Genomic DNA, 27,961 nt, shown 5'->3' with positions numbered 1-27,961 from the left:
GATGAAACTTACAGCCTGGTGTATGCCCCTAGGACAAACTGGTTTAACTTTAAGTAGCCACTTGATTTTGGGAGGCTGATGTGGAAAGATTAAGAACTTGAAACCATTGTAGCCTTCATAATAAGTTTCAGACTAACCAGGGCTGTATTTAATAAATTAGGATTTATTAAATTTTTATAATGAAAAAATAAAATTTAAATGGCTTCATGAGGACTAGAATTTCTAGGTACTGTTTCTTTCCAAAACATCATTATTAATTATTATTATTTTGTGATGCTGGGGATATTTCCCAGGCTTTTCTATATGTTGGGTAAATGTTCACATTTAGTCATGCATGTAGATTAGGCAAGTGTTCATATTTAATTCCTTATTATTGGATTCCAGACATGTGCTCTGCTAGTGAACTCATTCTATAATCCAGGCTGTCCTGGAACTTGGTATTTTCTGTGTCAACTTCCCTTGTAGCTAGCTCTATTTCCTGGCACGCTGCAGCCTCACCTGACTCAGTAGTGCTTTTATATTTTGCCTACAATTTATCATTAACATCTGCAAGCCTGATGCGGCTTCCTCTACCATTACCCCAAACTGAACTGTGTTGGTGGTTTTCCTTTACATAAATTAGAAAGGTGGCCATTAGGGACTTCCTGCGCTCTGCTTTTTTTTTTTTTTTTTTTAAACTTTTTTGATCTGCCCACACCAGACAGCCTAACTTGTTTATCTCCCCTGTCATCTCTACCTAGCTTTGGGTGATTTTTGTTAATTAAAACAAATAACTGTGATGAACTACATGAGGAAGTTAGCCACCTTAACTATTTTAAGTGCACAGCTTGGCATTCCTAATTTATTCACATAGCTGTGCCCCCAGTTTGCAGAATGTTTTCATCTTGCACAATTCAAATTATAATCATTAAACATTAACCTCCCAGTTCTCCCTCTTCCCTGCCAAGCCCTGGAAATCTCTATTTTATGCACGCCCGCGTATACACACACACACACACACACACACACACACACACACACACACACACACAGAGGACTGTACGCATGCTCTCACGCACGCACCCACACGCACATGCAAGCGTGCACATTGAGGTCAGAAGTTGATGTCAGGCATCAGATGACTTCCTTAATTGCTCTTCATCTAGATTTTAAAGGCTCACACGGATCCCAGAGCTCTCTGATTAAGCTAGACTGGCTGGCCAGCCAGCTCTAGGGATCATGTCTTTCTCTCTGCTTCTCCATGCCTGATTTTCTTACTTGGGTCCTTCAATTCTTGCACAGTAAATACTTTACCCATTGAGCCATGTCCCCAGCCCCTCTGCCCTTGAATTAGACTCCCTAGAGACCTCTTACCATTGGAATTGTGGCAGGATTTGTCTTGTCTTCTTTCGCTCACTATAATATCACCATGGTTTATTCAAACTGTATCTTTCTCCTTTTAAATTTGTGATATCTTATAGTATAGACTCTTAGAGATTTCTTACCCCAAGTGTTGCACATTAAGACTGCTTCTAGTAGGAGAAAGGAGGGACTCCAAAGGGACACAAGAACATTTTGAGGAAGAGACTGATAGGTTAATGATCATGATTGAGGCAATGACTTCATGGGCTTTGATATATGTCAGAATACGTTAGATTGTCCTGGAAGTGGTGTTTCATGTGTGTACCATCTCAACACTTGGAAGGTAGAGGCAGAAGAATCAGGAGTTTAAGGGTAGTCTCAGTTACAACATAGTGAATTTGAGGTCACCTGGACTCACTGAAGTCACAATGAGACCTTCTCACTCCCTCTTGCAAAAAAGAGAGAGAGAGAGAGAGAGAGAGAGAGAGAGAGAGAGATAAAAAAAAGATGTGCCTGTGAATATAACCACAAATTTCAAGCACATAGTTTTATTTTTTTACTTTAAATTTCTTTCCCTTCCCATCCTTCCTTTCTTTTCCTTTCTGCCTTCCCTTCTCCTTTCCCCTTGTATTCTTCCCCTCTGTCCCCTCCCTAGGCTCTCACCATGTAGCTTAGACTGGCTGGAACTTACCAACCTCCTGTCTTACAGCTCCCAAGTATTGGGATGACAGATTCACCCCACCATATCCAGCTGTTCCTGAGTGACTTGCTGGTATCTCTGGGGAAATGCTATTTGTGTGGGGGCCCAGACTCAGCCATGTTCATTGCAAGCCCCATGGAAGTCATAGTGGTAAGAGTGAAGTGGTGGGTAGTGGTTTCAGAGGTCAGTATCCCTGCTTGTGATGAGGCAGAGCATCCAGACCTATGGGGTAGAGCAGACTGCTCACCTCATGGGGTCCAGGGCAAAGCTGGGAGGTGGAGGAAGGGAAGAGCAGAGGACAGAGGAGAAGAGAGGGAGACAGAGAACTGTGGAAAAGAGAGGAGGAAAGAGAGATGAGGAGAGTCAGAGGGAGAAGAGGCAGAGAGGAAAGAGTGGAAGAGGGGACAGACCGTGAGTAGGGAGAGAGAGGAGGGAGATGGAGGAGGGATAGAAAATGACAGGAGGAAGAGGAAGGAGAGATGAAGGAGTGAGAGTGAGGAGGAAAGGGGGAGATACAGAGAAAGAAATAGGAAGATAGAGATGAGAGATAGTCTTCACCAGCAACCTGCTCTTTTGTTGCAACATCTGCTGTCTCCATTGCTCGCAGCAGCCCATTAAGCTATGACTCCATCAGTGTGTCAGTGTTTTGTGAGCCCAGAGCCGTCATGATCTATTTTTATATCCAGCAGCCTCCCTTGCTTAACACCGATGCACCAGGGATCAAGCCCTCAACACATATGTTTTTGGGGAGACATTTATAATTCAAGTCACAATGGGAGAAAGTTTCCCATGATCCAGCAATCAAAAGACTCACCACACTCAGCCAGCAATTAAGGGGTGAAAGAAATGAGTAGGGCCAACCCCTGGCCACATGGTGGCCATGTTGGATGTGGTCTGAGATTTGTAGAGGTGATGGGAAGTGAGTTGAGTAGAGAAGGTTAAAACATAGTTGACTTGCAGCTGCCTGAGGAATGTGTTTCACTAAAACACTGAAAAGGTTTTATTCTTTTAACTTTCACTTTATATGTGTGTGTGTGTGTATGTGTGTGTTTTGCTCACATTTATGTCTATGCACCATGTATGTGCAGTACCTACAGAGGCCAGGGGAGGGCACAAGATCCACTATTACTGGATTGACAGAACAGGAGCTGCCATGTGGGTGCTGGGAATTGACCCGGGATCCTCTGCAAGAGGTGGATGGTGGGCATTGGGCCTGGGTCCTTTGGAAGAGGTGGGTGGTGGGCATTGGACCTGGGTCCTGTGAAAGAGGTGGGTGGTGGGCATTGGACCTGGGTCCTGTGGAAGAGGTGAGTGGTGGGCATTGGGCCTGGGTTCTTTGGAAGAGGTGGGTGGTGGGCATTGGACCTGGGTCCTGTGGAAGAGGTGAGTGGTGGGCATTGGACTGGGTCCTGTGGAAGAGGTGGGTGGTGGGTATTGGACCTGAGTTCTCTGCAACAGCAGTCAGTGATCCTAATGAGTGAACCTTCTTCAAGCACTTCACTAAAAAAAAACTTGAAACAATATATTGTGATACTAAACAACCTTTTCCATTTCATTTTATGTTTTACATTCTGTTACTTTGTGTGTAATTGCGGGTCCGTGTGGGCGAATGTGTCACAGAGCACAAGCTGAGGTCACAGTACAACTTAAGGGGGCTAGTGCTCTCTTTCCATCATGCGAGTCTTAGCAATTGCACTCAGGTCATCAGACTTAGTGGCACACTCTTTACTCTTGCCATCCTGTTTTAAGTTTTATTGTTTTGAAGCAAAGTCTGATATAGCATGGACTGCCCTCAAACTGTATTTAACCAATGGTGCTCTTGAATTTCTGATCCATCTGCCTCCACCTCCCAAATGCACACAGGGACTGCAATCATGCACCACCACTTCCATGAAGTGTTGGGTCTGGACACCAGAGCCTCTTGCATGCTGGGTAATCACTCTACCAATTGAGCCATAGCCCCGTCCTTTCTTTTCAAAATATAGGCCAAGCAGCTGACCTGGAACTTGCATTTTTCCTGCCTATGCTTTCCAAGGGCCTTGATGACACATGCATGCCACACCCATCTCCTAGCGTTGACATTTAAAACAGTTTTTAAAAACGTGTGTGTGCACATGCATGTGGCATTCAGATGGCAACTTGCAGTAAGTAGTTGGCTTGCTCACCTTGAGAAGATTTGGCAACAAGTGCACCTACTGACCAATGTCCTGGGGGATGATCAGGGTCCAAGTGGGGAGGGCAGAAGCATGGCAACCTTTGAGGGGCTGGGGCAAGGCAGCCTTAGACTTAGGGCCCTCCTTGGGATCTTTGTGAGGTGTATCCTGGACTTTATGTCTGGTCATTAGCACTTCCTGATTGCCCCCAGGGGAGCCAAGACCATTTGGAAAGGACAGCAAGGACTCCAGTGAAGGACTGGCCTTAGCAATCTGAAAACATTCCCCTCACCTTTTGAGAGCCCCTGGTGTGTTAAGGTCTGGGCCTCTCTGCCTGCAAGAATCAGGTGACCCCAGGCAGGAATGGGCCAGTGAGGTCTTGATTGATTACCTTTCCCATAATCTTGTTTTCAGGAAGATAGAAAACAAAACAAAGGAGTCCCTGCCCCCTGCAAAATTCTGATGGTTGATGAGGGGTACTGGTGCGGTAGGATTTGGGGTGACAGCCTGTGCTGCAACAAGCCAGGTTTGGCCACCTGTCCTTCATGTGTCAATTAGAACAGCCAAATGAATAGTGAAAAGCAGGAGGTTCACTCAATGGGGCTACATTGTGAAGTGGGACAGAGAGATTTAGAGATTCTCCCAAATCTATGTTTGGGGTCCTATAGGGAGGTGAAGGGTTAAGTAGAGGCCAGAGTTATGCATGTCTAAGCCTTCTCAGTCAAGCTGTGGTCAGGTCCAATGCTGTCTGGGTTCCCTGTCTCCAGCGAGGTGGTCTGACAAGTTGTTGGCACAGTGTGAAACCTCACTCAGGGAGAAAGTTCCCCTCTGTTGGCCTAGGCTTTAGACTTCCTTCTCTCCCAGCTGGAGGTTTCTGGCAGGGGTGGGGAGGGGGGAATTCCAGTTTCTTGGGGTCCATTGTTTCAATACTCTGGTAGCCAAAATGAGGGCCCCAAGTGTTTGTTTGGAGTGGGTTTAACCCTATTAGGCTGGTTACAATGGGACTTTCAGAACAGCTAGGATCAAACTTAAAGCACACAGCCCCGCCCCTCAAGCCCCCCCACCCCCCACCCCTTAGGCAGGGGTAGGAGATTTAGCTCCGTTCTCCACCTCCTTTGCCTTTCTTTTCTCCCCTCCTCCCTTCCTCTTTCCTTAGCTGGTCCCTATGCTGGGCCCCTCAGCATAAAGCCCTGCTCTCTCTCTCCCCTGCATACAGGGATATTTTTAGTCAGTAAGAGGGATTATCAGCTGAGTTCCAGGTGGCAGGGGCCTGGCTGGGCGAGGAGCCAGCTGGGCTTCAAAGAGCTGGCAAACTGAGGGAGGAGGCAGAAACCCAGGGGTAGGAGGGCCTTGAGGATAATAAAGGTCAAGACTGGACCTGTTGGCGCAGTGGCATACACTGACTCTGGTTGACCTCGCTCACATTCACTTGCCCTGTACTCTGCTCTGGCCTAACCCAGCTTGAGCACAAGGCACGGAATTTAAGGGAAGGACAATGGAGGTCAGGAGGGTTTCCAGGCAGCATGGACCTGCTGGGAACTGCCTAGGATTCATCTAGAAAACCCGTGGTGATGCATACCTTCCATCCCAGAAATGGGGAGGCAGAGGCTGGAGGATTCTGAATGCCAGGACATCCTGAATTACTTAGGGAGACCCTGACTTTGAAAACCAGGGCCTGGGGGGGGGTGAGGTGGGGGGGTGGTTCACTGGTGAGTGCTTGACTAGCATCTGAGGGGCCACAGGACCCATCCTAGCACTGCAAATATAATAGTAATCTTATTATACCTGGTGTAGTGATGTATGCCCTTTATCTCAGCATTTGGGAAGTGGAGGCAAGAATGGGCAAGATTTCCTCCTTTAAAGCTAAGGGTTGGGATGTGGCTCACCAGAAGATCATATACTCCGAGCATCCTCCAGTAAGGATCTGGGATTGTATAGCTCAGCTATAGAGCCCTTACCTAGAATCTACCAGAAGGGCTGGACCTGCCTAGGATCCATGAGAGGCTGGGAGGGGAGATGGTTTGGCAGTAGAACACAGGCTTAGCATCTACCATTGTGGATCTGGGAGTGTGACTCAGTGATAAAGGCCCTTTCTAGAATCCCCCAGTGAGGGGGTAGGGTCATGTCTTAGTGGAAGAGTGCTGTCTAGGGCTCGGGTTGTGGTTCAATAGTAGATTGTCTGCCTAGAATCTACCAGTGAGGGGCTGGGTATGTGTCCTATTGGAGAGCATTTGCCTGGCCAAGAGGTTCTGGGTTCCACTCTCAGAACTGGGGGTGTGGGGACCTCGGGGTAGAGCATGAAGAAGAAAATCATCCACTGCCTTGTGGGTAAAAGCATTTGCTATGTAAGCAAGAAGACACTCACAGAAATGCCTCTGATACCAATGCTGGGGATTCAAGACTGGAGGATCCTGGGTACTCACTGGGCAGTCAGTCAGTGAGAGACCCTGTGTCAAAAAATAAAGTGGAAAACCATTTAGGAAGATACCTAGTGTCTATCTCTGGGTTCCACATGTACATGCAGAGCCCATGTATGCATATACTGCCCACCACACAAAGAACCATCCAGAGGCTGCCACATGCCAGTGACCCATCAGTCTTTCTCAAACCACTCCCCTCCCCCAAATCATTACCAACACTGTTACTCACACTCATGATGCTCTAGGCATCATTTTTCTCTTCCCATTAGGAAGGAACTATTGTGGATCCCTTTTACAGATGGAAAAACTGAGTCACAGAGAGAAGAAGGCATCTACTCCCCAAGTTACTTAACTGGTAAATGACGGAGCCAGGAATTAAACCAGCCAGGATGGAGTGTTTATGAACTGATGAGTCAGCACCTCCTGCTCCCACTTCCACTCCATTCTAGTCCTCCCCGTACCTCAGTAAAGTAGGGATCTGTTGTACTCGTTATTCATACTATACTGGATATATGAGATGGGAGGAGCTGAGTTTTAAAGGGAAAAGTGGAAACTGAGGAACCCTGAAGCCCTTCTTCATCTTACTCCCTCAAGAGTGGCTGCCGAGAATCCCTTAGTCAGGAGCTGTGGCCATAGCCCAGATGTAGAATTTAGTTTTGTTGCTGGAAAAGGTGATATTCAGATTCTCCCAGGAGCCTCCAGGGGAGGCCAGCCTGGCACCTTGATTTGGTTCCCAGTGAGATTCATTTGGAGCTATTGATCTACATATAGAATTGCCAGACAACCAGTTTGCAAGAGTAGCCACAGGAAGCCAACCAACCTCAGCAGCATAGATTTATTTGGCCTAATTTTGAATTTTATGTTGATAGCATTTTGTGTAGACAACAGTGTGTGCTAGTGTGCACGTGAAGTGCTTTTGTGTTTTGAAGAGGGAGGAGGGGAGAGGGTGCTGAGGATTAAGCTTGACCCTCCTGTGTTCTGGGCAAGTATTCTACTGAGTAACACCCACAGTTCTCCTTATTGATTTGTTATTTCTTTCCTGCCATTGTGAATTTGATTTATCTTTTCGATTTCGGGTCCTATATAGCCCAGGATGACCTCACACTCACTATGGCACTATGCAGCCAAGGGGGGTGACCTTGAGCCCCTCAAAAAACAAAACCAAGACCATGCAAGCATATTTCAAACCTCAGTGAATCGATCTCGTCACTGTGACAAAACATGTATCATAAACAATTTAGGGGGAAAAAGATTTATTCTGGGTTACTACTTGAGGAGTGTCATTACATCACGGTGGGAGAGTGTAGTGGAGTAGAGCAGTTTGAGACACGGAGGCCAGGAAGCAGGCGAAAGCAGCAGAAGACGGGCTCAGGAAAGGCAGCTGCAAAGACGCGCCTCGCCACCTCCAGAGGCTCTTCCTACTTTTTGCTGCAGCCTAGCACTGTGAACCCTTCAAGGATTAAACATGGAATAGGTCATAACCTCCAGGATCTAACTGTGGAAATGGTTTCTTAGACAAACCAGAAATACTACTTACCTGGCTTTAAAAAAAGTGTTTATTTTTATGTGTGCCTTAGTGTTCGATTGCTGTGATGAAACACTATGGCCAAGACAACCTATAAAAGAAGGTATTTAATTGGAGCTTGCCTACAGTTTCAGAGTGGTTAGTTCATTCTCATTGAGTTGGGGAGCACGGCAGCAAGCAGGCAGAAACGGCACTGAAGCAGTTTCTGCGAGTCTGTATCCTGACCTGCAGGTAGTAGTCAGAGAGACACTGGGCCTGGAATGGGCTTTGCCAACTCTCAGTGACACACCGCCTCCAGCAAGGCCACAGCTCCTAACTTCCTAAACAGTCCAGGGACCAAACATTCAAATATTCAATTTCGGGTCCTATATAGCCCAGGATGACCTCACACTCACTATGGCACTATGCAGCCAAGGGGGGGGGTGACCTTGAGCCCCTCAAAAAACAAAACCAAGACCATACAAGCATATTTCAAACCTCAGTGAATCGATCTCGTCACTGTGACAAAACATGTATCATAAACAATTTAGGGGGAAAAAGATTTATTCTGGGTCACTACTTGAGGAGTGTCATTACATCACTCCAGCAAGGCCACAGCTCCTAACTTCCTAAACAGTCCAGGGACCAAACATTCAAATATTGAGCCTATGGAGCCATTTTCATTCAAACCATGGGAATGCAGATGGATGCTCTGCCTGCATGTGTATCTGTGCAAGAGGGCGTTGGCTCTCTCAGGATTGGAGTTGCAGATGGTTGTTAGCTGCTGTGTAGATCCTCTGGAAGATCAGCCGGTGCTCTAAACCACGGAACCATCTCTCCAGTATCCCCCTTTTCTACTCTCGCATTCTCCTCAGAGTAGAATGCTCTGTGTCTCTGAAGATTCAGCCCCTCCTACTGGACTCTCCCTTTGAGCTGAGTTGACTTGCGCTTACCTGATTGTGTATCCACAGCATGGTGTTCAGCTTGAGTGAGTGGTTGTGGCAGGAGACATACTGGTTACCACCCAATGTCACGTGGGCACAGTTGGAAGACCGTGATGGCCTGGTGTTTGCCCACCCTCACCATGTGTTTGCTGCCTTGCCAGTGGCTCTGGTCATGGTGGCTGTACGCCTCGTCTTTGAGAGGTGAGTGCCATTCTGTGGCTGGTGAAGCCCTGCATCTATATGCACATGTGTGTGTGCCCGTGTTCATGGCTTGTGTGTGTGTGTGTGCGCGCGTGTCTGCTTGTCTGTCTGTCTGTCTGTCTGTCTGTCTGTCTGTACCATGCAGGTGGCCAAAGAGAGCAGATCCCCTGAACCTGGAGTTACAGGTGGTTCCATCTGATGTGGGTGCTGAGATATAAGCTACAGTCCTCTGGAAATACAGCAAGCACTCTTAACTGTTGAGTCATCTCTCTAGTCCCTTGAACATCTTTTTTCCTGCCACCACTTCTTAAGAGTTGGATGACAGGCTCCCACTACCACTCCCAGTTTGTACAGTGCAGGGCATGGAACCCAGGGCTTTGTACATGCTAGGCAGGCATTCTGCCCACAGAGCCACTTCTCTCTCTTTTTTTTTTTTAATTTTTTTTTATTGGATATTATATTTACATTTCAGATTTTATCCCCTTACCCCATTCCCCCACCACCCACGAACCCCCATCCCATCCCCCCCTCCTCTTGCTTCTATGAAATATGCCCCATCTACCCCCACTCCTACCTCCCCACCCTTAAATCCCCTCCACCCCCCAACTCGGTGTTCAGCCTTCATGGGACCAAGGATCTCCTCTCCCTCCTATGCCCGACAAGTCCATCCTCCCCTACATATACAGATGGAGTCATGGGTCCCTCCCTATGTGCTCCCAGGCTGGTGGTTTAGACCCTGGGGAGCTCTGGTTGGTTGGTATTGTTGCTCTCCTCATGGGGCCACAAACCCTTTCAGCTCCTTCAGTCTTCTCTCTAACTTCTCCATTGGGAACCCCTTGATCAGATCAGTGGTTAGCTGTGAGCCTCTGCCTCTGAATATGTCAGACTCTGGCAGACCTCTAAGGAGACAGCTATATCAGGCTCTTGTCAGCATGCACTTCCTGCCATCCACATCAGTGACTGCCTTTCACAGAGACACATCTCTACACCTCTGCAGTTCTTTTAAGACAATGTTCTGGGGCTGGAGAGATGGCTCAGTGGTTAAGGGTACTGACTACTTTCCAGAGGTTCTGAGTTCAGTTCCCAGCAACCACATGGTGTCTCACAACCATCTGTAATGAGATCCAGTGCCCTCTTCTGGTGTGTCTGAAGACAGCAACAGTGTACTCATGTAAAATCAATCAATCAATCAAATCAAATCAAATCAATCAATCAACCAACCTTAAAAACATTAAGTAAGGGGGAGACAGGTGTGGTGGCTCACACTTTTAATCCCAGTACTTGGGAGGCAGAGGCAGGAGGATCTCTTTGAATGATCTCTTTGAGTTAGAGGCCAGCCTGGTTTACAAATTGAGTTCTGGGACAACCAAGGCTGTTACACAAAGAAACCCTCTTAAAAACCAAAACCAAAACCAAAACCAAAACCAAAACCAAAACCAAACAAATGAAAACCAAACAAAAACAGAGAGAGAGAGAAAGAGAGAGAGAGACAGAGACAGAGACACAGAGAGACAGAGAAGAAGAGAGGGAGAGAGAGAGGCTATGTTCTAAGGACTCCTACAGGAGGTTTGGTTAGAGCCCTTGGTCCAGCTCAGGAGGATCCCTTTTTAGGTCCTATCCCTGACCAGAAATGCATCTTGGTTTGTTGTTCCCACTCATCAAGGGGTTCCTGAGCTCTTGGCTCTTGGCACACAGACAGGATGTCAGGGACCCAAGGAGCATTCACTGAAGTTATATTTACTTCATAGACTTAAAAAAAAAGTATGTGTGTGTGTGTGTGTGTGTGTGTGTACGCGTGGTGAATTTGGTGTATGTGTATGTATGCAGAGGTCAGAGGACATCAAGATGCTCTTTATCATTCTCTATCTTAGCGCCTTCAGTAGGTTCCCTGAATGAGCCTGGAGCTAGGCTGCTGGGAAGCACGCCTAAAGATCCTCCTGTCTTCCTCTCCCAACCTGCCAGAGAGATGAGGTTACAGGCAGACGTGCCACACCCAGGTTTTTGCATTGGTGTTGGAGATTTGAACTCATGTCCTAAATGAACCATCTTCCCAGAGCCCTCATAAACTTCTTTTTGAAGGCGTCTTCTTTTTCATATATAGCTCTAAGATATATGTGTGTCTTAACTCAATGCTTGATGCCAATATATGGCACGGTACTATTATTACTCCCATTTTACAGAAGGAGAAATGGAGATACAGAAAGGTTTAGTAACATGACTAAGAATAGACAATGTGTAAGATCAGCTGGGCCTGTAGGAATTCTGGGAAGCTCAGTTCAGACGGGCCTTAAGGAAGGGGTTGACTTCCTTAAAGAGCTGATGTTCAGTTTCCATTTGTTGTCTTGGGGAACCCTCTTGTAGGCAGTATAGGGACTGATTAACCAGGTATCTTTGCTGTAGGAAGGATAGTGGAGTATCAGACTTAACAGGTAGCATGCCTAGCCTCTCCCCTGAGGAGCCTGATGCAGAGAGACTGAGACCCAGCTCTCCAGGACACAGGTAGTGAGAAGACTTCATTCTGGTTGAGGATAGGTGTTTCCTCAACCTGTTTCCTGGGTTTCCAATGAATTGGCCTGAGCATCTCTCCTGAAGACAAAGCTAGTGTCTTTTCTTAGGTTTGGTCTGATGCAGTATACAGGTAATCCCTTTGGGACTTGAGGGATTGAGGCTGGGAATAGTGGCAGAAAATTTTGTCCTGCCCACATGGACATTTTGGCTCAGGGCTTCCAAACCCTCTTTTCAGATAGATTTGAACCGTACATATTGATGAGGCTGGCCCAAGCCTCAGGCTCTCTCAGTCTCCTCCTGTTACAGTCACTTCCCTTCATTTGAGTTCTACTGAGTTCTGTCTCCCTTACACTCAGATTTGTGGCCTTGCCCCTGAGCCGGTGGATGGGTGTTCAGGATCCAATCAGGAGAAAGATAAAGCCCAACCCGGTGCTGGAAAAATACTTCCTCAGGATGAAGGAGAGTCCAGTGGAGGTGAGCCCCATATCCTCTTGACAGCTGCTTGGTGATCGCCCTGGGACCCAGCCATAGAAGTGGTATGTGTCCCTTATTAGATGTGGCACAGGGACCTCTGACACACTCTACATTCAACTTGAATCCACAGATTCCCTGGTATGTGAGGCTCTGCTCCTCTGTCTGCTGGTTTGTGAGACCCCACCCCTTACTGCTGTGCAGAGACTAGTGGACCAGTCACGTCCTTCCCAGGTTCTGTGGGGCTTGAAACCATTTCTCTCCCAGCATGAGGCTACTCTTCCTAGTCTCAGGTTCCCTGGGTTTTGAAGTCCCATCCCTCATCTTCCTGAGCCAAGGATATCTGCCCCTTTCAGGCTTCCTGGGTATCTGACCTCTGCCCTTCCTGGTCTCTTTGGGACCTGGGGGACAGTTACTTTCTTTCAAGGTCTTGAGGCTTGAAATTGTCCCTTCTTAGCCTTCCTGGGACATGAGGCCATGCCTCTCCTAGTCTCCCTGAGGCTTGAAGGTCCCATCCTTCTCAGGGTCTCCAGAGTTTGAAATTGGCATTCCAGCCTTTCTGGGTCATGAGTCTCTGTACCTCTAGGCTTCTTGGGGCTTGAGGCCCTGCTCTTTCTTCCCAGACTTCTTGGGACATGCGGTCCTACCTCTGTGAGCCTTCCTGGCATATGAAGGTTCTTAGTCTGGAGCATCAACCTTATGGTCACTCAACAAACAGATTCTGGGATCACATTTTGAAGAGTAGGTTTCTTCCCAGTTGTGGGAAGGGACAAGATGCTTTTGTTCCAGTGGAGTGTCTGGAATGTCAGAAGCAGCCCCGTGGCTCTGCCTCCATTCCCATCCATGCTGTGGCAGCCCAGTTGGCCTGGTCTGGGACAGGTCCTGTTGGGTAAGGTGGAAGTGATGCCAGTGTGCCCTGGCTGGATACAGACTAGCTTCTATAGATCAAGAGAGATGAATGCCTGCCTAGGGTAGTGTTCTACTCTGCTGCTTGTTGTAGTGCAAACACCAAATGCAAGCTGGGGAGGCAAGAAAGGGTTCCTTTCAGCTTAAACTTTCAGGTAACAGTCCATCTCTGAGGGAAGTGAAGACAGGAAGTCAAACAGGAACTGAAGTAGATACCACCTTACCCATCCTCTCTTTCCTCTGTGGGAAAGATCTTAAGCTTCAGTGGGGAATCAAAGTGGGACCAGAGAGAAAGGATAGGAAACCAGCATTGGGCCTGTCTCATCAATCCTTCCCCTTCATTACTCCCTTCTCAGACCCAGATGGTCCTCCTGGCTTCCCAGTGTGGACTCACGCTTCGGCAGACTCAACGCTGGTTCAGGAGACGTCGGAACCAGGATCGGCCTTCCCTGTCCAAGAAATTCTGTGAAGCCAGGTAATTGTGGGGTTCAGGGGGGACTGTAAGGTCTGTCTAAATGATTAGGTCCCATTCTTTAGCCTGTCTAGATGATGAAGCCCTGCCTCTCCTAGCCTGTCCAGGCAAGGGGGCTTCCCCTCCTAGCCTCCTTGGTACTTGAAGTCCTTCCCTTCCCAGATTCCCTGAGATGTGAGCCACACCCCCTTCAGTCTCCCTGTCAGACGAGGCTTCACCTTGGGTCCTGGACACTGCTCTTTTGACAGCCGCCTTACTAGCTTCCTCTCCTTCTGCAGCTGGAGGTTTGTCTTCTATCTGTGTTCCTTCGTGGGTGGCACCTCTGTCCTCTACCATGTGAGTAAACCTGAGGGTAGAAGTGAAGGCCCCCTACCCCACAAGCATCCACAGGTGCTTACTGAAGACCTACTGTGTGGACCAGGAGCTGGCCATCAGCTGGCAGTGAATGAGTCTGCTGGGGAGGACTGGGAGGCAGAGCTGGAACCAGGGAGGAGAGAGGAGGGCTGAGCTGTAGTGAAGAAAAGAGCATGCCATTCTAGGTTTTGTTTTTGTTTTCTGTTGCTATAATAGCATATCCTGACAAAAGCAGCTCAAGGGAGAAAGGATTTATTTTATATTTTAGCTCATGGTTCTAGGTACAGTCTGTCATAGCAGGAGAGGTAGCCTGAGGGAGTTGGATACATCCATAATTAGGAATAGACAGCAAGGAATGCATGTATGTCAGTGTGCAGCACACTCTTTTATCTAGACTAAGGCCCACATCAGGAAATAGTGCTACCCACATGGAAGATGGTTCTTTCTATCTCAGCCCCATTAAGAAGGTCTCTCATATAGGCACACCTGCAGACCAACATAATATAGACAAATGTTCATTGAGAGCACCTTTCTAGGTGATTCTTAATTGTGTCAAGTTGAGGATTAAAACCAACCATGAGACTTAACACTCAGGAGTTGAAGGCAGAAGGATCATGAACTTGAGGGCAATGCGAGCTACATAGTGAAAAATATAAAATATAAATATAAAAGTAAAATAAAGGCAGGGAAGAATGGAATTGGTATCCAGAAGTCTGTGGAAGCCCTGGTAGTGGATATTCAGAACCAGGTAGGAGGTTGACTTTTGCCTTTGGAGAGCTTGAGATTCTTTGTTTCGTCACAGGAGTCATGGTTGTGGACACCGGCATTGTGCTGGGAGAATTACCCACATCAGGTGAGTGGCAGGGACTGTGGAGAAGTTCAGTTCTTGTGGTCAAGGCACAAGAGCCAAGCTGTCTAGCTGGCGAGGCCCAGCCCCACTAATTGCCTGTATGATGAGGCCCTACCCTTCTTACCTGCTTGGATTATGAGGCTCTTCCCCCACTACATGCCTGTGTGATGAAGCCTGGCCTTTCATAACCTGCCTCGGTGCTGAGGGCCCAGTCTTTCTAGTATTCATGGTACTTGAGACTCTGATTCTCACAGCCTCTCTAGGATCTAAGGCCTCATTCCTCTTTATTCTCCCAGGCAGATAAGTTGAGTCCTTGTAACTTTCCAAAACTCTTTTGGCTATGATGCCTAGTATCTCCTGGTCTCCTGGGATTTGAAGGTTTGCTTCGACTCCCCTGGTCCATGAATCCCCACCTCTTGGGGCCTCCCTGGGTCATGAGATCCCATTCTTCTCTGACTCTTGGATGTGAGGACACTGCACTCCCAACTCTATTTTTGATTCTTCTTTGGAAGAAATAGGGGTCAAGAGGGAGGAAAATAAGACCAGGAGCTGCTCTAGACCACTGTTCTTGATTACCTCCAGGGATGGGGAGTGCATTCTTTGCTCATGTATTATTCAAATGTCCAGGTTTTGGGCAACCTGGAGAATCCCCATCCAAGTCCCTTTCAGGTAGGAGCCTCCACATTTCACAGCTAATCTTCCCTTACTCTGCTGTAGACCCTGAATTTGGCCCTGTACTGGTGGTACCTCCTGGAGCTGGGCTTCTACATTTCACTGCTAATCACTCTGCCCTTTGACATCAAACGCAAGGTGAGTTATGAGCCAGCTGGAGGTGTGGGTACCATTGTGCGAGGGAGATACTTTCAATTTCTGGGCAGGGCCTGAAGTGGGAAGAATTGGCTTCAACATTGTATGTACCCTGAGGTGTCCTTGACTCCTCGAAGAAGGTATGGGGTCTAGAGGCCTTACGGATCTTCTGAAAAGGCTTGCTCCAGGCATGTGGTGATCCAGACACACAGAGGCTTGTTTTGGTGGTGACCCACTGTCTTCTGCAGGACTTCAAGGAGCAGGTGGTGCACCACTTCGTGACTGTGGGACTGATAGTCTTCTCCTACAGCATCAACGGGCTCCGCATTGGCTCTTTGGTACTGTGGTTGCATGACTGTGCCGACTACCTGCTGGAGGTGGGTTCACCTCTATACTTTCCCTGCCAACCCTGCTGTTTTCTTGACCATGGAGAGGAGGCCCTGCCACAACTGGGGTATCTGATGAGACCTTGCCCCTCCTAATCTGCTAGGGTGATAAGGCCCTACCCACTCGACCTCTCTGGAAGGTGAAAGCTCAACCCTCCCTATTTCGTTTCCCTGAGACATAAGGCCTGTCCCCTCCTGGTCTCTCTGGGACAAGAAGTCCCTTCCCCATCTCTGTCTGACTCCTTTATATGAGGCCCTACCCCTCCAAGCCCTTCAGGGACTAGAGGTACCACTCCCCAGTCTCCCTGGAGATGAAATATTCTGTCTTGTCTTTGCCACTCTTTCATTCTTTATCCTTTCTAGGTAGTTCTAGACATATGGCCTTACCTCAGTTCACTTGCCTTCATCCCATAGTTTATTGTCTCCCTCGTCTGATCCACCACTTTCCATAGGTTTTTGGTCCTAAGCCTGTTTCTCTTTGTTTTTCTCTCCAGGGTTGTAAAATGCTCAACTATGCCCGCTTTCAGCGAGGGTGTGATATTCTCTTTATCATCTTCGCCATAGTCTTCTTCTACACGCGCCTCATATTCTTCCCCACCCAGTAAGTCCTGAGGGTTTAGGGAGAGGGTAGGGTGTGTCCAGGATCCTGGCAGGCCTTACCCTTGGTGCCCTACCTCAGTGAACTGGAGGTGTTGGCTGGGATTTTTATAGAGCACAACATATGCAAAGGCACAGAGGTAAGAGAAACAGAAAATTGAGCACAGCACTAGCTCAGTATACTCCCAGAACAGGAAGAGAGAGGAGGAAGCTGTTTGAATGCCTAGTTGCTAAGATTGTCTAGTCAATATATATATATATTTTTTTTAATATTTGTTGAGCCTAGAATGTGTCAGAGGGTGAAGAAATGTCAAAGAGAGCAATGCAGATGACTGTCCTCCTGGAGCTAACCAATGTGGGTGATCAAAGGGGTAGATAGACAAACAAGCAGAAACAAGGCACAAAGCAGCGATAGCACTGAAGAGGAAGTAAAACTGGGAGACTGCAGGAAGCAGGTGTGTAGGTAGTTGGCCTCGGATGAATATCTCTTAAGGGACGTTTCACTGATAGCCATTGTATTTCGAGAATGGATGGGCCTCAGGAATCATACTGCTCACAGAGGAAGATGCTCCAGGTGGAGGGAACAGCATATGCTAAGGCACTGAGGCTAGACTCTGTTCCAGTATTGGAAGAACAGAAATGAGTTCATGAGGTTGCAACAGGGAAGAGGATAAGATGAATGCAGGTAGGTGACCAGCGCAAGTCATTAAGGATCTTATGGGCTGTTATCTGAAGGGAGGTAGGAGCCATGGGGAGTTGAAGGCAGATGCTGTGAGGTTGGGGCAGGTGAACCAGAGCGTGTGAGAAGAGACCAGATTGAGGAGACACCATCAGGGCTAGGAGAGACTCGGGAGGCATCAAGAGTCTAGCTGCCTTGTGCTGGTTTTGTGCAGCCTATGCTCCTTTGCAGACACAGGGGAGGTGAATGGCGTGTCAGGCTGAGCTTTCTAGAAGGGTGGGGTGTGAATGCAGGAGTTGCCAGTTTGTAGGCATTTGTAGCAGGAGGCTGGACAGTGTCACCTGGGGGTAAGGTATGGACACCGGCCAAATCCTGGAGCTCTCTGGTGTTTGTTGGAGACTGATGGAGAAGTTATGAGATGTGAAGCAAAGCTCAGTGGCGGAGAGTTTGTCTAGTGCCTGTGAGGTACAGGATTGGTGAGCGGAGAGAGACGAGGACAGGGAGTGGGAAGGAAGAGAGAGAAGGAAGGGGAAAATTGTAAAGGGGGAAAAGGTGGAAGAAAGAAGATGAAAAGGAAAGAGGAGAGGAAGAAGAAAAATGGAGAAGATGGAAAGAAAAAAGGATGTGGAAGAGGGAAAGAGATGAGTGTGGAGGAAGAAGAGAAAGGGAGATGAATGGGAGAGGGAAGAAAGAGAGGAAGAGGAGGAAGGGAGATGAGTGTGGAGGAAGGATGAAGGAGAGGAGGAGAAAGAGGAGGTGAAAGAGGGAGATTAATGTGGAGGAGGGAGGAGGGCGAGGTGTGGACTCCTAGAAGGCACAAGAGATTCGAGGGGAAAAGATATGAAGTAGCTGGGGGCAAAGATTGATCAAGGGTGTGTGGCTGGATCTTTCTTTCTCGCATTTGAAATAACAGCAGGGTTGGTTTTGATGGTGATGTGTGTAGGAAATGAGCTGTGACGTTGCAAAAGAGTTGGTATTTATCAGAGCTGGGGTCAAAGACTGTGCTGGGGACAGCTGGCAAGAGGGTGGAGGTACAGGAACAGCAGGTTCAGGAACATTGTTTCTGAATGGCTTTTGGTGTTTCTGTGAGATGAGTAGGTATGTCTCAGGTTAATGCAAAGAGCCATTGTGTATCTAAGGAGAGATGAGTAACCATACAGGGTCACTGAGAAAGGCCTGTGGGATACTAGGTACTGCCTTGGCGTTTGTAGTTTAGAAAGGCCAGTTGACAAACTCGTATGTTCCACTGTCTTAGTGTAAGCAGGTGAGAGGTACCATCTAAGGATGGGGGAACCAGGAAAATTTGGGATCACAGAATCTACACAAGTTCACAGAACAAGGAGCTATACCGATTGCTGAAACTCCTTTCTGCTCCCTGCCTTAGGGTTATCTACACTGTTTTGTTTGACTCCATCAAGAACTCAGGCCCCTTCTTTGGCTACTACTTCTTTATTGTGCTCCTGATGATGCTACAGATTCTTCATGTGTACTGGTTCAGCCTCATCCTGCGCATGCTCTTCAGTTTCCTGAGGAAGGGTCAGGTATGGAGGCCTGACAGGGACAGCTCCCAGGACCCCTCCCTGGCCCAGACCTCCTCACTCTTTTCTGAGCTCTGGCCCTATCTCTTTTTACAGATGAACAAGGACATTCGTAGTGATGTGGAAGAATCAGACTCCAGTGGTGACGAGGCAGTTTCTGAAGGTCCGCAGCTGAAGAATGGGATGGCTCAAGGGTCTGGAACAGCCATTACCAATGGCCCGCGGAGCCGGGTAGCAACATGCCTGACCAATGGGCACACCCGGGCCACATAGACAACCTTGGACTGACGTTGAGGGGTTGCCTCCAGCATTGTGGATATCCGGATGTTGGGCTGGTAACTCTGGGAGAGAGGGAGGCCCTACCTAAAGGTAGGAAGAAGACTGATGATCTGTTTCCCATCTGCTCCTCTCACTTTATCCCTTTGAGCAACTTGACAGAACCTGGGAGAACAGTGGACTCTGCATCTGGCCAGAGTGACCCCCAAGCTTGGGGACTGTGGGGAGTCTTGGCTCCAAGGACCAATGAACTTGAACAGCGATGAACTCTCTGCCCCAGAGCTTGAATTCCCTTCACAGCTCTTCCTGTCTATTACTCACTCTGTTGACAGGATTCCTCACTGCCACATCAAGGTTTATGTCCACTCTTGACTGTATATCACCACAGCATGAAGTTACTCCCTGCTCCTCAGTCAGTGCCTTCACTTTGTTCTCCTTCAGAGTAGCCCTCCAGGACATTGGTGTTAGTGGATACAGGCTGACTTTTGGGAAAGAAATTATTAAGCTTAGATGCAACCTCTCTGTCTGCGGTCCAAGCCGAAGGGTAGAGCAAAAAACTGTGGATGTCCCTGTAGCCTCTTGCTTAAAGCAATCTGCAGCCCACCTTGGGGGTCTTTATACCCTTTGGGACAGTGGAGACCAAAGATTTGGTGTGAGGTCACTGTCTTCAGGAGAGCTATAGGAAAACATCCTCTGCCAAGATGGAGGCTGGGTGACCAGTGGTACTTAACTCAGAAATCAAAGTCAGAGGATCCATGTATGGTTAGACCATGCCATCTTTGGGAGTATGCAAGAGGAACCGAGTGTCATGGAAGAAAGAGAAGCAGAGAGTAGGGGAGAAGAGGTCATCTCAGGGGATATCCAAAAATAAAGGCTCTTGGTACAAAGAGCAGATCCTGGCATGCGACTCTTGACTGTCACTTAACACCAGAGAGGAAGAAGCCAATAGACTGGAAGAACATATAAGCCTGGAATACAAAGCAGGGCCCAGTCTCAAATGATGGGAGTGGGTGTGAAGAAACAAGTACTCCAGAAGAGAAAACTAGACCAACATCTGAGATAGAAACAGCAAAAAAATGGATGGAAAAGGGATGGGGCAAGAATGAGAGTCACCTCTGGGTGCAGAGCAGGGTGGTGAGATGGAATACAGATTCTTGTCTTCTGTAGAAATATGGGAAAAAGGAAGAGAAATGTGGCTTCTGTTGAGAGAATTACAGTTTAGGAGAAACAGAAGTGACACTGGTAGAGAGAATGCATAGAGACTTGTGAAAGAGTCAGGAAGACAAAGCAACCAATAGGAAAGGAAAAGGCGGGATTGGGAGAAATGAAAAAAAAAAAGAAAAAAAGAGAGAAAAATGCTGTAGATAGTGCATGGATGAGAAAACTGGGAAAGAACAGGAAAGGGTATTTGAGAAGGAAGGCAGAGGGTCACTGACAAGAGAAGCAGCTTCTAGAGAACTTGAAGGATGGAAACAAGGCGTGGCCACAAGTCTGAAATCACAGTACTCTGGATGCTGAGGCAGGAAGATCATAAGTTTGAGGCCAGCCTGGGAAGGAGTATCAACTAGAAAAGCAACAATCACAACCAAAAATGCAGTTGAAATGCATAGAGGTATGATGATACATGGACACAATGGATTTTTTTTTCTGTAAAGAATAAATTATGATAGTTGCAGAAAAAATGGATGCAACTGGAAGTCATGTTTGGTAGAATAAAACACACTCAGAAAAATACTGAATGTTTTCTTTTATGCAAAACTTAGACTCAAATGATTAATATTTGTGTGTGTGTGTGTGTTTGCATTTATATGTTTATAGGTCATGAAAATATAGGGGTCACGGGCCAGTCTTGGTGGTACATACCTTTAATCCCAGCACTTGGGAGGCAGAGGCAGGCAGATCTCTGAGTTTGAGGCTAGCCTGGTCTACAAAGCAAGTCCAGGACAGGGCTGTTATACAGGGAAACCCTGTCTGGAAAAAGGAAGGAAGGAAGGAAGGAAGGAAGGAAGGAAGGAAGGAAGGAAAGAAAGAAAGAAAGAAAAGATAAAAAGAAAGATAAGAGAGTTGAAGAATGTAATCCATGTGACATGGAAACAGAAAAGAACCAACCAGAAAGGGGGAGGGGCACAGGAAGAGTAATGAGTGAATGAATGAATGATTCATGTTTTTGAAGATGTCACTATGAAACCCATTACTTTTTATATAAACATAAAAATATAGGACCAAAAAACTTAAAATGCACACTGACCTTACTAATAATCTCAGTACAGAGTAATTCTGGATTCTTAACATAGTAGTTGTGATGGTTAACCTCCATTGTCAGGTGGATGAAATCTAGAGTCACCTGGGCGATGGGCCTCTAAGGAGTATTTTGATTACATTAATTGAAGTGAGAAGACTTGCTCACTTGAGTGGCACCATTTCCTGCTAAGAAGAATGTGTATAGCCACATATGATTGTTAATATTGATTGAATGGAATATTCTGTATATGCAAAGTCCATTTCCTCTATGCTATTTCTTCTTTAACTTTTAGTTTGGATGACCTGTCTACATGAAAGTTTAGTATTGAATTCACCTACTAGTATCAGGGACCAATTTTTCCATTTGGTGTTTGTTTTATGAAGTCGGAGCCTCAACATTTGGTGTGTTAGGTTTTAATGCTCTTGATAGAATGTTTTCCATCTTTTCATTTTTATCAGTGAGGTGTGTTTCTTGGAGATAGCATAGAGTTGGATCTCGTTTTTTTTTTTTTCCCCTTAAATATATGAATAGATTTTATTTTCATTTTAGTATTTTTTTCCCGAAACAGAGTTTCTTTGTATAGCCCTGGCTGTCCTGGAACTTACTCTGTAGACCAGGCTGGCCTCGAACTCAGAAATCGGCCTGCCTCTGCCTCCCAAGTGCTGGGATTAAAGACATACACCACCACCGCCCGGCTTATTTTCATTTTATAAGAATTATTTTGTTTCTGGGTGGTGGGGGTACATGCCTTTTCTTCCAGTACTTGGGAGGCAGATACAGGTGGATCTCTATGAGTTTGAGGCCAGCGTGATCTATAGAGCTAAGTTCAGGACAGCCAGAGATACACGAAGTAACCCTGTTTCAAAATTACTTAGAGTTTGAAGTTTATAAGAACACTGAGAGGTTTCATTGCTCCCTTCACCTGTCATCTGTAAGCCTCTCCCATCATCAGCATCTTTCCATCACAGTGCTTTATGTGGTGCAATCCACATTGACACATCCTCACCCAAAGTCCACACTTCACATTAGTGTTCATAATTTCCTCCTTGTTCTTTTTTATTTAATGCAGGATTTTGTCTGTAGCCCAGGCTACTTTTCAACTTACCCTCCCAACAGCCTCCAGACTGCTGCAATTGTATGTGTATACCATCATACCAAACTGGGGTTCATATTTTGTGTCTTACATTTGGTAGGTATTGACAAATATGTAATGACCTCACTGAAATACCATACAGAGTCTTTTCATGCTAGTCCTCCACGTTCTTCTTAGGCACCTCTGTTAAGTGGTGAGCTTCCAGCATTCTTTATAGAGTTCCTTTTACTTTAATCCAGTCAACCAGTTTGCATCTCTTCATTGTATTACATGTAGATTATTATTGAGAAACATCTACCAATTTTTGTCATTTTTGTTGTTTGGATTATTGTTTGTTCTTTATATTGTCCCACATTAAGCATCTGGTTTACTTTATTGAATGTAATAGGCTCCTTCCAGCTCTCTGTTCAGCTAGTCTGCTCATGAAATCCATTCTTTCCTGTGTGGTCTTGTGATTGAAATTTCTTCTGTTACTTACAGTATTTGTTTAGTGTCTTCTGCAGTGCTGGCTTGGTGGTCAGAAACTCCTTCGGTTGTGTTTATGTTGAAATGTCCTTATTTCTTTTCAAATTCAGAAGACCACTTGACTTGCATACTAGTCTTGCCTGGCAGTTATCTGCTTTTGAGACTTAAAATACATCATTTCATGACTTTTTGGTTCAGGGTTGATGATGGTATTCTGATGCTTTGCTTTTGTAGCTGAGTTGGTGTTTTTTCCTATATGGCAATTTAATTTAATGGTTTTGTGCTTTGTATTTTTGACATCTTGACTATAAGATGGTATGGAGAAGTTCTTCCATGGTCATAGCTATTTGGGGTTCTGAATGTCACTTGTGTTTGAATGTTGGTTTCTTCTTTTGGGCTTGGGGAATTTTCTGCCTTAATGTTGTTGAATGGATTTCCTGTATCTTTGGTGTTTACTTCACTAGTCTTATGGGTTCTTAGGTCTGGTCTTCCTTGGACATTGTGGTCATGATCATTTACTTTTTTCTTATTGATATCTATATGTATTATTTCTCACCCCATTTCCATCCTGATAGTCTTCTGCTTTCTTGTGTTCATTGTCCATGCTTCCCCCTATGCTTTTCTTGTTTTGCTTTTTTTTTTTTTAATTTCAACCCCTTTGTCTCTCCTCTTCTCAGTTTCATTGCTTAAGTTTTTTTTTTATGTTGCTGAATTTTTCATCTCTCTTGCTGTCTTTTCCTTTTATATTGATGACTTTCTCTGTAGGTCCTGCATTAGATTAATTTTCCTATTGAGTATCCACTTTCATGTTATTGATCATTTTTTTACAAGAAAACTTTGAAATATTCATCTGATATTTTATCTATTTCAGAATGTTGCTTTCCTTTTCAATGTTCCCTGTGTTTTGTGTTGTAGATTACAAATCTTCTGGTTTATATGTTTCTTCTGGATTTTGGAGATGTGGTGGTGAATTTTATCAACAGTTTAGACAATAGGGAAAGTAAGCACTACAAATTCACTGATCTCTTTGCCAGTCTCCACAAAGTCTGAAACCTCAGAAAGCTGAGCTAACACCTTATCTTTTTTCCTTTGCCATTTTTGTTACAGTTTGTAGGGTTTTTTTTTTTTTTTAAAACCACTGTATAAGACATTATAGAAGTTAGTCAAAAAAATTAAAACTAGTACCACCATTGAATCTAACCATACCACTATTGGTGTATAGATCCAGAAGACATCTACAGAGGTATTTGCAATCCCATGGTTATTGTACTTGTATGGTAGCTAAAACAGGAAGAATGCTAAATATCTATCAACAGATGACTAGATAAAGTAAATATGGAATATATTCACAGTGGCATTTATTTAACCTTAAAAATGAATAAAGTCATGACATTTAAGAGAAAAATTATGGATTTGGAAATTGCTAAATTATGTGACTTAAGCCATGATTATAAGTATAAATGCCATAGGCAACTGACATTAATTCTCTTTTTCTCCCCAATAACAGAAAAGTAGAAAGTAGCCAAGAAAGGGAAGAAAGTGAGGGAGCTGGTAAAGAGGAGCGTTAATGAAACATATATATGAATAAGAAACAATGATTGTTTTAAGAATAAGGAACACGAGGAGACTGCAGGGACGGGGGTATCAGTTTGTGAGGGGGATGAATAGGGACAAAATACATGTATGAGAATGTAATAATGTACTAACTTGAAAAATTAACAAGAATTTATTAAGTCTTACAACTGTACTTTATTTTGTTTCTGTAACCCTGAATAGAGTTCCTTTGTGGTTTTAACAAAATGATGTAGCACTTAGGAGCAAAGATACAGACTAGAAGTCCCGCACTGGAGGCCAAGATGGAGAAGACCTCCACAGCCACCATGAGCTTTCCCTTGGTACTGTGGTAGACAGGGAGGAAGGTGACCCAGACACTGCAGAACACCAGCATGCTGAATGTCAGGAACTTAGCTTCATTGAAAGTGTCAGGTAGGTTCCTGGCCAAGAAAGCCACGGTGAAGCTGCCCAGGCCCAGTGCCCCCAGATATCCCAGCACACAGTAGAAGGCAGTGACTGAGCCCTTGTTGCACATGATGATAATCTGTTCATGTTCAGAGTGTGTGTCTGTGTCAATGAAGGGAGGAGAGTTTCCCAGCCAGACTCCACACAAGATAATTTGGATCAAGGTGCAGATGGGAACAATGAAGTTAGGTGCCCGTGTTACCAACAACCACCTGATTCTTCTTCCTGGAGCTGTGACCTTGAAGGCCAGAACCACAGTAATAGTTTTGGCCAAGACAGTGGAAACAGCCACAGTGAACACCACTCCAAATGTGGTCTGCTGTAGGATGCAAGTGGCTGTGTTGGGATGGCCAATGAAGAGAAAAGAGCAGAGAAAACAGAAATTAAGGGCTATGAGCAGGATGTAGCTGAGAGTGCGGTTATTTGCCTTCACAATGGGAGTGTTTTTCTGCTTCAGAAAGATGCCAAGAACTAGAGATGACAGTGCAGAGAAGCACAAGGCTATGCAGGACAGACTTATCCCCATTGGATCTTCATAATCCAGGAAGGTCATAGATTTTTGGAGGCAGTGGTCTTGTGCTTTGTTTGCATATTGATGGTCTAGACACTGCATACACTGATCCACATCTGGTGAAAATGAGCAGTTTTGTTATATCATGTTCATTATTCTTTTGTTCATATCCTCTCTTTTTCACCCCCTTATTGAAATAGGTTAGCCTGATAGCCTTCCTTTGTTACTTCAGACATCAAATGAAAGAGCATTATGCAGGGAATAATGTGACTACTACATTGTGACATGGACAAAGTTATGATTTCTCTAATTCAATTATATGTTGGTTTGAAGATTCTGATAGCATGGTTTTTCCCCTTTCTAAAAAACTTAGGAACTTATACTACACAGCTTCAGTTTGGTTACAATATTGCCTCCATATGAAGCATTTCCCTGGGCTGGGGACAGATGGTTCACCAGGTAAATGCACTTGTTGCACAAGCCTGATGATGTGAGTTTGGATTCCCATGTAAAGGCTGGATCTAGCAACACAAATGTCTCTAATCCCAGTGCACCCCTATGGTTAGATGAGAGACAGAGACAGAACTTGTCTTGGGAGCTTGTGGGACATCCAGCCTAGCTAATGCATCTGTGAAGAGACATGGTCTCAAGCAAAATAGAAGGGTGATGACTGACTCCCCAATTCCATATGTGTATTATGGTACATGCATTCCCTCTCTCATGGACTCTTTCCTCAACACTCTCTCAATTTAGCAAAATAACAAATTTAGTGTCATTTGCCATATTTGAGCAGTGATGTTTTCAATCTTGGAGTCTTTATATTGTATGTGTATAAGTGAATATTTATAGTTGTGCTGGTGCATATGTGTGCATGAATATGTATGCATGCTGTATTTGTACATGTGGCATCCAGAGGTCAACTTAAGGTACATTCCTCATGAGGCATCTATTTTGCTTTATAATATGTGGTTTCTCTGGAGAGTGCTGATTAGGTTAGTCTGGCTGGCCAGGGAGTACTAAGATTTGTATTTCTGTCTCTTCCAGTGCAGGGATTATAGGCACAGGCCACCACCACACCTGGATTTTTATGTGATTGTTTGTTGGAAGACCCTGCTATTAAGGGTGCAGTCCATGTCTGGAAAAGCTCACCTTTTAGCCCTTACTGCCTGTAACTCCAAAACACCTCTGAGGAAGGTCACGTAGTCTATGGCCATTTTATAGGTTCAACTTCCTGTTTCCTTACAAGAACCTGCCTGGCAGGCTCTTGGAATTCTGCTTCATATAAGTGAGACATTCCCACCTTATCAATTAATATGTATCCACCTTTGAAATTCCTACCCATTCCCCCAAGATCTATATAGCCTTTTTCACCCCAAGTAAAGTTGACCTGTCTCACTAAAGCTGATTTGAGAAGTCAATCTGTCCATCTGTACTCACATCCTCTCGATCCTGCCCCTTCCCCCTGCCTACCCTTTGTCCTTGACAGCCAATGGCCAGAAGCCCTAGGTGAGAAAGTAGGTTCATAATTGTTAGAAATTTACCAAAATTCCCATGCTTATGTGTAAGTACCTTACTTACTGAGCCATCTCCCCATTGTAATTCTCTCTTCTTTAGCCTATAGCTTGTTAAAAGATAGTAAATGTTAGATTTACAAAAGATTCAGCTGACCTCAACATAGACCACCAAACAAAATGTTAAGGAAGTGAAGATGTCACTTCCCCTCCACTCTAGGGTAAAAAGCCAAAGAGAAAGGGAAACTCCAGAAACAACCCCAGTAAACCAAAGTTTTGGATGGGATATGTATATCTTATCCCTCCTCCCAAAGCTTAGAAGCCATCATTGAAGAGGAGGTAGAAAGAGTGTAAGAGCAAAATGGTGAAGAGGAATGCTGCAGGACTATCTTCTGGACATGATGTGGTAGCTGCACCCATTAACCCATAGTGGATGTGTTTGCCTGAAGAAGACCTGCATAAGATCAGGACAGCTAACATTTCCATATAGGCCAGGGATGGGCTCATGAGCTCCACTCTAGCTGAGGCTATAGAGGACTTTATTGCTTTGGGGGAAGGAAATTCAGTTTCCTTCTGGGATGTTCCTGGTAAGTCAACCTTTTTCTAGTAGATGTGTGTTTTAACAGCACTAATCAGACTTGGTGGGTTGTAAAATCACAATGACCAAACAAAAAATAAAGATGACATAAAATTGAGAGGGGAATATGGAGGATCTATGTATAAAACTACTAGAGAACACATCTTAAAAATATTTTTGAATGCCAGGCCCTAGAAGCAAACTGTTCAAAGACTCTGATGTTCTGTATGAAGTAGATGCTGAGAAGGGACATGGTGCCACCTGTGTCAAGTTACTTATTAAAGTGGGACAAAGAGGGAATAGATCATAGACAAAATTCACTGAGGGGGCTGAGAAAATGTCTTAGTAAAATGTATGTCATGTAAGTATGAGGACTTGAGTTCAATTCCCAGCACCCATGTAAAAATACAAGTGCAACTCCAAGCACCTATAATCT

At 45.5% G+C, this 27,961-nt stretch overlaps 1 protein-coding gene and 1 pseudogene across 1 annotated transcript in view; one reads left to right on the top strand and one right to left on the bottom strand.

Moving 5' to 3' along the window:
* Cers4 (ceramide synthase 4) overlaps window positions 1–20,841 on the top strand; it is a 36,524-nt gene extending 15,683 nt beyond the window's left edge. The window contains exons 2-11 of the mRNA XM_076923724.1: window positions 9,090–9,263; window positions 12,128–12,245; window positions 13,505–13,623; window positions 13,899–13,956; window positions 14,777–14,827; window positions 15,542–15,634; window positions 15,880–16,008; window positions 16,512–16,618; window positions 18,678–18,834; window positions 18,928–20,841. Coding sequence (XP_076779839.1) covers window positions 9,091–9,263; window positions 12,128–12,245; window positions 13,505–13,623; window positions 13,899–13,956; window positions 14,777–14,827; window positions 15,542–15,634; window positions 15,880–16,008; window positions 16,512–16,618; window positions 18,678–18,834; window positions 18,928–19,104 — 1,182 coding nt within the window. The 5' untranslated portion in view covers window position 9,090 and the 3' untranslated portion in view covers window positions 19,105–20,841. The remainder of the gene's footprint in view (window positions 1–9,089; window positions 9,264–12,127; window positions 12,246–13,504; window positions 13,624–13,898; window positions 13,957–14,776; window positions 14,828–15,541; window positions 15,635–15,879; window positions 16,009–16,511; window positions 16,619–18,677; window positions 18,835–18,927) is intronic.
* Window positions 20,842–24,636: 3,795 nt separating this feature from the next.
* Window positions 24,637–27,961, bottom strand: part of LOC143438134 (vomeronasal type-2 receptor 116-like) — a 59,035-nt pseudogene continuing 55,710 nt past the window's right edge.

This window comes from Arvicanthis niloticus, chromosome 24 (assembly GCF_011762505.2).
Source record: "Arvicanthis niloticus isolate mArvNil1 chromosome 24, mArvNil1.pat.X, whole genome shotgun sequence".
Lineage (NCBI taxonomy): Eukaryota > Metazoa > Chordata > Mammalia > Rodentia > Muridae > Arvicanthis > Arvicanthis niloticus.
Note: the sequence above shows the minus strand (reverse complement) of the source record. Positions and strands in the feature narration are given on the sequence as shown.